The sequence below is a fragment of the Chinchilla lanigera genome, unplaced genomic scaffold (assembly GCF_000276665.1).
Source record: "Chinchilla lanigera isolate Chin_1 unplaced genomic scaffold, ChiLan1.0 scaffold00056, whole genome shotgun sequence".
Lineage (NCBI taxonomy): Eukaryota > Metazoa > Chordata > Mammalia > Rodentia > Chinchillidae > Chinchilla > Chinchilla lanigera.
Window position 1 is genome coordinate 11832537 of NW_004955457.1, and position 10195 is coordinate 11842731.

The 10195-nt window shown below is 41.5% G+C and overlaps 1 protein-coding gene across 10 annotated transcripts in view; it reads right to left on the bottom strand.

Moving 5' to 3' along the window:
- The window catches only part of Nbeal1 (neurobeachin-like 1), a 167793-nt gene extending 160972 nt beyond the window's left edge, over nucleotides 1-6821 (bottom strand). For 4 of the 10 annotated variants that reach the window (XM_013520723.1, XM_013520721.1, XM_013520722.1 and 1 more), the window contains exons 1-2: nucleotides 6533-6675; nucleotides 5460-5735 (exon numbers count right to left, since the gene is read on the bottom strand). In XM_013520723.1, coding sequence (XP_013376177.1) covers nucleotides 5460-5510 — 51 coding nt within the window. In that variant the 5' untranslated portion in view covers nucleotides 5511-5735; nucleotides 6533-6675. Of the gene's footprint in view, nucleotides 1-5459; nucleotides 5736-6077; nucleotides 6175-6532; nucleotides 6685-6755 lie in introns of those variants that run through there. The other 6 variants (XM_013520720.1, XM_013520724.1, XR_001236404.1 and 3 more) reach the window with 5 other exon arrangements.
- Between the last annotated feature and the right edge of the window lie 3374 nt (nucleotides 6822-10195).

Genomic DNA, 10195 nt, shown 5'->3' on the forward strand with positions numbered 1-10195 from the left:
GTTCAATTCCCCAGTACCCACCCAAAACAGAACCAAGACAGTTAACAGCCAGGTGTGGTGATATACACCTGTAACCCCAGCACTTGCTGAGGCAGGATCACAAGTTTGAGCACAGGCTGGACAACTTAGCAACTAAGAACGAACCTATCTCAAAGTTAAATTAAATTAAATTAAATTATAAACTAAACTACATTAAATTAGGCTGGGGGTGTAGCTCAGTGTAAAGTCACTGGGTTCTATCCTCAGTACTACAAAACATCAATAATAACAAAAAACACAGTGAACATGGTAATTATATAGATAACAAGTTCTTTTTTTGTTTTGGGTTTTATTGTGCAGTTCCGGTGAGCCTCATAATCCTCCTGCCACAGCCTCCCAAGTGCTAGTATAGGCATGCACCTGGTTTAAACACTTTAGACATTAAACAGTTAAGTCCTTTTGCCTTCTATACCTAAGATAAATATATCTATACAAGTTAACTACAGAACTAAAAGCCAGATACCAGATTAAACCTGTTCAAATTAATGTTTAACTTGGAAGAGCTATATAAAATGCGCTGTTAATCAAGTCCTTGCCCCTGGGTGGAGATGACCATTTGGCAGGCATGAAAATTTCAGACTACGTATTTGAATCACTGTAATAGTCTTATATACCAGTGGAAGAGATCAGAAATGTGTTAGGTGACCAGAATTCATCTTGCTTATAATACATAATAATAACTTCAAGCCGGGCGTGGTAGTATACAGCTGTAATCCCAGTACTCCAGAGGCTGAGGCAGGAGGATCATTGTGAGTTTGAGACCAGCCTGGGCTACAAAGTGAGCTCAAGGCCAGCCTGAACTGTATAGCAAGACCCTGTCTCAAAAAGACCAAAAAAAGATAGAAGTAAATCAAGTCATTGTGGTGAAAAGTAAAAGAATCTGCTGGGTATGGTGGCACGTGGCTGTAATCCCAACACTCTGGAGGCTGAGGCAAGAGGATCATTGTGAGTTCGAGACCCGTGTGGGCTACTAAGTGAGTTCAAGGCCAGCCTGAACTGCATAGTAAGATCCTGTCTCAAAAAGAGAAAAAAAAAAAAAAAATCAAATATTTATGTTGCTTGCCTTCCCTTTAGAGAACTACCAACCAAAGACTAAAGGGCATATTTCTGTGTGTTCCGGTAAATGGAAAAAACAGAATTAGAGTACTGTATTAAGGGTTTTGCAAAATCCTAAGAAAATGATACAGTTAAGTAAAAATCATTGGTAACTGCTACATTTGTGAATTTCCCTACCCTTCCACACCCAAAATAGAATCTGAATTGTTGGGGTCTTTTCTTTTTTAGTTGAGTCAGGATCCCGCTATGTAGTTAGGGCTGTACTTGAACTATGTAGCCCAAGATGGCCTTGAACTCATAGAAATCCTCTCGCCTCAGCCTCCTGAGTGCTGGGATTACAGGTGTGCACCAGATAACAAGAACAATTAAATAAAACCAAGAAAAGTGAGGTCTGGGGATTTAGCTCAGCGGCACAGCGCCTGCCTGGCAAGTGCAAGGTCATGAGTTTGATTCCTCGTACTGGAAAAAAAAACTGAAAAAAAAAAAAAAAAAAAAAGTGAATAAGTAAAAGTCAGACTAGAAAATTTAAGGGCAAAATCCAGTTTCTTCAACAACAAAAGGAAGAAAAATATGGTGAGGGGGAACCTATAGATTAAAGTTTCACAGATACTTTCAATAAAATAAAATGTGTAAATTTTGTTTCAAATAGTGGTAACATAAGATTATTATGGCTGGGTGTGGTGGCACATGCCTGTAATCCCAGCACTGGGGAGGCTGAGGCAGGAGGATCTTTTTGAGTTTGAGACCAGCCTGGCTGGGCTACAAACTGAACTTAAGGCCAGCCTGAACTACATAGCAAAACCCTGTCTCAAAAACACACACACACAAAAAAAAAAAAAAGATTATTATGGCCTGTCAGAAAGTGTGGGCAGGGATATAGCTTAGCAGCACAAGCACCTGCCTGGGGTAAGCGCAAGGTCCTGAGTTTGATTCCCAGTACTAAACAAAAAAAAAAAAAAAAAAAAAAGTGTGAATGGTGCAATATATTTGATACTTTAAAGAATCATGTAACATTTTAAGAATTCTCTGGCCTGGAATTTGCTTTAAAATAATTCAGAAGAACAGGAAAGAGAAATGGAAGATTATTAATGAAACACGACAATATGAATTCATCATTGTTAAAGTAGGGTATTAGATGGCAAGAGTTCACTGTATTGTCTCTACTTTGTAGATGATTAAAATTTTCCAAAACAAAAGCTTTAAAAAAACAGCTAAAAAATTCTATATAACAATTTACATAATGTCAAACAAAAAAATTAACTGTCCCTCAGTGGACAAAATAAACAAAATTCTTAATGGTGAGTCAAAACAAGCATTCTCCCTGTATACACGCTTAGTCATCAAGTGAGAAAAATGAGACCCAAAGAAGTAAGTCTTGTTCAAGGTCACAAAACAAGAGACTTTTACACTTGGAAGCCCACAAAAACATCTAAGAAGTTCTTAGAACTAAGTCATAGAGCAGGCACGGCAGCACATGCCTGCAATCCCAGCATTCGAGGCTGAGGCAGGAGGACCGCAAATTAAAGGCCAGCCTAGGCTACACAGCAAGCTGGGCGTGGTGGCTCAAATCTGTAAGCCCAGCACTTGGGAAGATGAGGGAAGAGGATCACTGTGAATTCGAGGCCAACCTTGGCTACAAAGTGAGTTCAAGGCCTGCCTGAAGTGCACAGTAAGACCATGTCTCAAAACGACCAAAAAAAAAGCTACATAGCAAAACACTGGTTTAAAAAAAAAAAGCAAGGGGCATGGAGGAACACAGCTGTAATCCCAGTACTTGCAAGGCTGAGGCAGGAGAATTGTTGCGAGCTCAAGGCCAGCATGAACTGCAGAGTGGACCCTGTCTCCAAAAAAAAAAAAAGATTAAGAAAAAGCATGGTGGCAATATGCCTACAATCCCACATACTCAGGAGGCTGTGGTAGGAAAACTGCCATCAAGTTGAATCTACCCTGGACAAGTTAGTGAAAATCTCTCTCAAAAAAAATTTGTAAAACCCTGCTAATGCAGTTCAGTGAGAAGGCTCACTGGGTTCAAAATTCAATCAGTAATATTGAAAATTTACAAAAAACTAAATTGTAGACATTTTTGTAAGAGCTATAGTTCAGTGGCAGGGTATCTGCTTAGCAAGCATAAAGTCTTGGGTTCAATTCCCAGCACCTCAAGAACAAAATACATATAAGCAGTCCCAAAGTCATACGAAAATTCATCAAAAGTATTTAAAAAAAAAAAAAAAAAGCTGGACATGGTGGTTCATGCCTATAATTCCAGGAGATTGAGGCAGGAGGGTAGACCCCGGGCAATTTGGCAATTTAGCAAGACTATCTACCTCAAAACGAAATTAAAATAAAGAGGTGGGATGTAGCTTGGCAGGAATTCCCTGGGTTCATGCCCCAATACTGGAAAAAAAACGTGTAAAAACAAGCATAAGCTTATCAAGGGGAGGGGAGTCAGGTGGTTTTCAGGGGCTAACAGAGTGGCAGCAGTAAGGATAGCAAGGCCAGAGAACGCCTATTTAGCAATCATCTTTGTTAGGTACAAGAGTTAAATCTGTGAACTATATTTGACAGCTACCTGAATCAAGGGGTCTGCAGAAGAAGTTATTATCTAACAGGTACAACAAAGTATAAATCATAGTTACAAATAACTACACTTTAAAAACAATTTTAGAAATTTAGTCTTACTAAATACATATGTGATTTAATTTTAAACATAAAAATGGGATTTATCTTTCTGTCCAAGAAGAGACAGGCTTCAAAATTTGGTCAGAGCCTAGAGATTGATTACCTCAGTGATACAGCACTTCCCTAGCACATTTGAGACCCAGAGTTCAAGCCCTGGTACACGAACAAAAAAAAGACCACGATTACTAAAACCTTCATTACTAAGGACAACCATCTCAAAAGAGAGCAAGGATTCGCACACACTGAAAGTCAGTAAGCCCAGCACAATGATACATTTCTTTAATTCTAGCACTCAAGAAGCTGAGGCAAGAGGACCCTGGGTTCCCAGCAAGAAACTCTCTCAAAAAAGTCAATAAGAAAATTCAGTGTATGCCAGTAAACTTTACTACCTTTTCAATAAGAACAGTATCACTTAAATACTAAATCTACCTACAAATATCATAATCAATAAAGAAATAAACTCACCTTTTGTCTATATGAAAATAATAAAATCTAGTAAGTTTGTATAAATGTTTTAATATATAAATCATTTACAGCCAGGTGTGGTGGCACACACCCATGATCCTAGCACTTGGGAGACTGAGGCAAAAGGATCGCTGTGAGTTCAAAGCCAGTCTGGCTACACAGTGAGTTTAAAACCAGCCTGGGCTACATAAAGAAACTCTTTGTCAAAATACAAAACAAAACAAACATGGTTTTCAAATTAATGGCAAGCCTTACTAAAATTTCATTTTAACTTTTGACTAACGTATGATTATTTTCAAAAAAGTGTCTAATGTTCTTTTTGTTGGAAGAGTTGTCTATTTTTAAAAAGATATTTCTGGCATTAAATTACACAAGGCTAAAAGCTATTTTAAAAATTCATACTAAACATTTCAAGGTGTACGTGCTTTAGTAATTGTAATAGCTATCAAACAGGGAAGTTAAAATTTAATGTTACAGATAAATGAGATCACTGTTTAAGAAATATCCACTGTTTAAAGATCTGAAAGTATCCCACTTAAATAGATTAGCTGTGTTTCTCTGACCCAGGCCACTATCTTCAAAGTAGTAACAGGGTTCCTCACTTGAAAAACATGTTTTAAAAGAACACCCTTCTCAATAACCTAAAACCAAAGCTACATCTAAAAATTTACATAGAAAAAAAGAAAAAGAAAATTATTTCTAGGTGATAAAAACAAAAATTTTATGGAGTCAATGGCTAAACCTATGGAGTCAAAGCACCAGTTTTCTCATCAGTAAAAGGTGACAATTATAATAACCTCAGGACACAGGACGATCAAATGAGACACTACTCAAGTTTAACAGTGGCAATAGCATAGTAAGCACGTCAATAACCTTTCTATACACTTTAAAAGGTCAACTATGAGAAAAATGCTTAATGTCCTTCTCACAAAATGTCTTTATCCTGCTCCCACTTGAGAACTATAAACAAAAATATTTGTCTCATTTATACAATTTTATTTATCAAACTTTGAAATCACCGAAGAATCAAATAAAAACACATCCTACGGCTAATATGCGTTATGCACTGAAACGTGAAAAACAGAAAATCCCTTTTGTGTTTGTAAATTTGGGGTTATTGGTATGAATAAATACACTAGCATCCACTGAATAAATAAAGCCAGTCACAGAGTTTTATAATAAAGTATTTAAAACATAGAAATAAAAAGGAAAAGGATTACCTTTGTACAATAAAGCATCCAAAGTTCAAAGAGCCTCTCTCTGGATGCCATTCTGGCTTTCACTCTGGCACTTTTAATTTTTTCTCAAAAAATCATATTCAAGACCATAGCATGTTCATTTTATTTTCCAAGTTTCTCAGCCGTTACAATAAAGCTCAAAGCGGTAGGGAAAGCAAAAATGAGTGCAAAAAACAGATGGTCTCTGGTCAGTAAAGGGTAGTTTCAGCAGTTATTCCAACATATCTTCATCAGTGGTAGCTAGGCAATTAATTAAATCTGTGAAAGAGAAAAATACCCACACGTTTGTGCAAAAAAGAGAGGCCGCATTTTAAAAATCAAGCCTTATCAGAAACTAGGTTTCTGTATTCATCTGCTTCTCCTTGCCACAGTGAACAGGACAAACTTTTATACAGCTTAGATTTCACAGAAACTTCTGTTTCAGGAAAATACCGCAAGGAACACGATAGGTAACATCAGTAGCAAGTCCTAGAATCCAGCGGCGCCGATCTCTAAAACTGGGTTCCTACTCAACCCTAAACGCACTCAGGGAGATTAAAGACCAGGAGTCACCCGCACTCACACACTCCCAGGACACCTTCCAAACACACCCAACCTTACTTAGGGTTTCCTAGTCCGCTTCTGGAAGCGGTGGGATTGCTGGCAGATCGCAGGCGGGAGGGACGCGAGAAGAAACCTTCCACCTAACTCTGCGGCTCCCGGGACGCCGCCCGCGCCCACCCGGCTCCCCTCCGCGGCTCCCTCCCGCCGGGGGGAGGAGGGAAGCGCCCGGGAAAGCCCCCAAGCGCTGCGGGAGCTTTAAATGCCCTCCCTGCGTCGCAGACCGCTACAGCGCAGGCACGCTGAGGAGGTGCCAGGTTGCCGAGAAGAGCTTGAGAACGGCGGCCGCGCGACGCGGGGGCGACCCCGACCCAGGACCCCGTCTCCTCGGCAGAAGCCAGGAGAGAGCCTCGCCCCTCCGCCGGCCTCGGCTCGCCAGCCGTCGGCCCAGTGCCTGACAGGGAGACCCCCGCGCCAGGCCACGCAGCCCCTCGCCCGCCGCCCGCACCCCTCACCGCACTCGCACAGCTCGGCGGCCGCCGTAGCACTCGGCACCCGCGCCCCTTCCCCAGCTCAGCCCCGTGTCACCCCGCGGGCGGGAGGAGGCGGGGGCCGGGGGCGGGGCGCCGCCTCGGCTAATCATTCCGGCCGCTCAGGAATTACCCCGCCCTCAGGCGTCGGCGCGGCAGTAGTGCGCAGGCCGCTCCGAGGCGGAACCTAAGGCCCCGCCCAGCATACCTGCGCAGCCGCAGTCGGGGTCAGGACCGGCGTGTCAGGGCCGAGGTCAGGACCCCCGAATCGGGACTGGCGTGCTGACGTCAGCGCCCCACCCCGCCCTCATGAAGACCTGCGAAGGCGCTTCTGACTGATGGCGTCATTTCCGCTAGTCAGCTGAGTGAGAGGAACCCTCTGGTGACAGCTAGACGGGACTTTGTTTTCATTTCCTTGTAGGCATGGTGTTGGGCCGAGGAATTTGTAGTACGTTGCAAAGATAGCACAACCCAAGGAAAAAAGTCCTTTCCTTAATCGTGTTTGTGCCTCCTATTCTGTCACTGTCAAGTGTAAAGGGTTTTTTCACCACCGCTGCAGACTTCGGAGGGGTTTCGCTTTTTCAGAAAAAGAAGCCAAAGGCAAACGGATTTGTTTACAGCCTGGGTTTACAACATTCAGAGGGTTTTGTTTTGTTTAGGGAAGGAGAAATGAGTTAGATCAATCACTTTTTGAGCCCAAGTATGTTTAGAGGATCTTGGTTTAGTCCCCAGCATACGGGCACGCGCACACTCAAAAGTAAATGGTGAAATGAAGCCTCAGCTTCAAAACTGATCAACTAATGTCCTGTTTTGTTTCTTTTTTTATTTTTGGTGTTTTTGAGACAGGGTCTCGCTGTGCAGTTCAGGCTGGCCTTGAGCTCACTTTATAGCCCAGCCTGGTCTCGAACTCACAACGATCCTCCTGCCTCAGCCTCCCGAGGGCTGGGATTACAGGCGTGCGCCACCACACCCGGCTTGTTTTGATTCAACTGTAACTATTCTCCAAACTTCCTGTAAAGGGCTATAAACTAAATGTTTAGGCTTATGAACCATGCTACTGGAAACGTAACAGAAATCAAAACCTATTTTAAAAATTTTTTGACACATGAATGTTAGACGAAATTCAAGTTTCAATGTGAAATTTTTATTGGAACACAACCCTGCCCATTGCTTTACTGTTGTCAGTGGCTGCTTTCACTCCACCATGACAGACTTAACAGTAATTGCTTGCAAATTATGCTTTCAGGGTTTTATACGGAAGTTACATTTAACATTCAATATTTCTCCTTGGTTGTCTAGCAGGCAGATTAACTCAACATGTCAAATCTTCACAAGAGGCTTTGCAAGACCCTATCTCAAAATACAAAAACAAAAACTCACGTTACCAGTTTTGCCATCTTCGAAGGGTTGCTACAGCTTACATGCATCAGTCCACAGTCAGCTGCAGTTACTCCACACATCTCCTTATATAATATACATCCATTTCCTTTTGAAGAGAAAATGAGGCAAATGATGGGCGATAATCTAATGCTGGGTACTTCTTTGACTTTCTCCATCTTGATAAAGAAGATGGGTATTTAAGCACTGGCCTATAAAGACACAATTGCAGGCATTCGGCGCAGCTTAGGTAGTAGTCTTGGTAAACTGCAGAGCCACCCCTTTGGCCTGCCTTGGATGAGTAAAGCTGCAGGCTATGACTAGGGTTTGGCTTGCTAACCAGTGCACAAAATAAGCATCAGTCCTTGCCTTGGGGATATTTTTGAGATAAATGTTAGTTAAGTCTTAAAAATAATCTTCCCTTTTGAAACCTAAGATTGGATGTTAGTCCGGAAGCAAACACCAATCACCAGTTGTTAGTGTTTTAAAATTGTCTTAAAATCAAGTGAGACTATAGTACACCTCAGGGCTTTTGGTGCTCGGTATATACACAGAATCACAGCCACATGGTGAGCAACTAAAGGTGACTTCAAGATGACAGGAGACTAAAGCAATAACCTCAGCATGCAGGGAAAACACAAAACCTTAGATGACACTTTCTGAAAACTGTGTCTTCTAAAATAACCTGAACCAAGGGGCTGAGGATTTAGCTCAGCGGCAAAGCGCCTGCCTGGCAAGCCCAAGGTCATGAGTTCGGTTCCCGGTACCGGAGAAAACCAAAAATAAATAAATAAAATAAAATAAAATAACCTGAACTATTATATCAAAAGTATATTTCTGGTCTGATTTTCATAACAAAAGACCTCCACATTAAGGTAAGTAATCTTGCCTGAGTCCACTCGACCAGATTGTACTCATCATCTCACCTAATGGCAGCATTAGGACTTTCAGTTCAGCTCAGCAATTTTCACTTGATGTCACAGAACCTCAGAATGCCACTAAATTAATTGATGATAAAATGTACCTGCCAAAGCAACTGAACTATTCGTATCTTTTGATTAGAGTATTATCTCCCCATTGAATTACTTATGGAACAAGGAAAACTAATGACATTAACTTAATGGGGAGTGAGTGTCATCTTAATTGTCTGCACATTTCATTAGGGGCAACTGAAACAAGTAATTCTGCTAAGTATAGAATGCAGTTCCTGTTGGACAGAGCTGGAAACATACGGAGTGGTTTTGGCTTTTTAAAATCCCTTTTCCAACTGGTGTAGTGGTGCACACCTATAGTCCCAGCATCTTGGGAGGCTGAGGCAGAAGGACCACAAATTGGAGGCAAGCCCGGACAATTTAGTGAGACCCTATCTCAAAAATTTTAAAGCGTAGTGGTGCATGCCTCTGGTAATCCCAGCACTCAGGAGGCTGAGGCAGGAGAATCGTTGGGAGTTCAAGGCCAGCCTGGGCTACAAGTGAGCTCAAGTCCAGCCTGAACTGCATAGTGAGAACCTGTCTCAAAAAGACAAAAAAAAAAAAAAATTAAAAATTAAAAAAAAAAAGAATTATAAAATGTAGCTCATTGGTAGAATACTTCCTAGCGTGGGTTCATTTACAGTGCAAGCAAGTCAAAGAAAGAAACAAAGAAAGAAAGCAAGAAAAGAAAGAGAGGAAGAAAGAAAAGAAAGAGAAAGGAAGGAAGGAAGGAAGAAGAAAGAAAGAAAGAAAGAGAGATAGAGGGAGGGAGCCCGTCCGCCCCTTTCTTAAATACTATCTCTGTTCTCTGAGCTTCTTAGATGGTGGTTAGGTGTCTGTCATCAATTTGAGGAGATTCTCAGTCATTGTTGCTTCTGCTCCTTTCTTCTCCTTCTAGAATTCCCATTGCACACATATAACAGTATTCTATTTAGTCCATTATTCTCGGATGTTCTGATTCATTTTTTTTCTCTTTGCCAGGCATGGTGGCACACGCCTGTAATCCCAGCACTCAGAAGGCTGAGGCAGGAGGATAGCTGTGAGTTTGAGGCCAGCCTGGGCTCCCAAGTGAGTTTAAGTCCAGCCTAAATTTCATAGTGAGACCTTGTCTCAAAAAAGACTGAAAAAAATAAAATAAAATAAATAAATTTTTTTCTTGCTTTTCCACTTTGGAAAATTTTTTTTTTTTTTTTTTTTTTGAGATAGACTCTTCCTAGGGGCTGGGGATTTAGCTCAGCGGCAAAAGCGCCTGCCTGGCAAGCGCAAGGTCGTGAGTTCGGTTCCCGGTACCGGAGAAAAA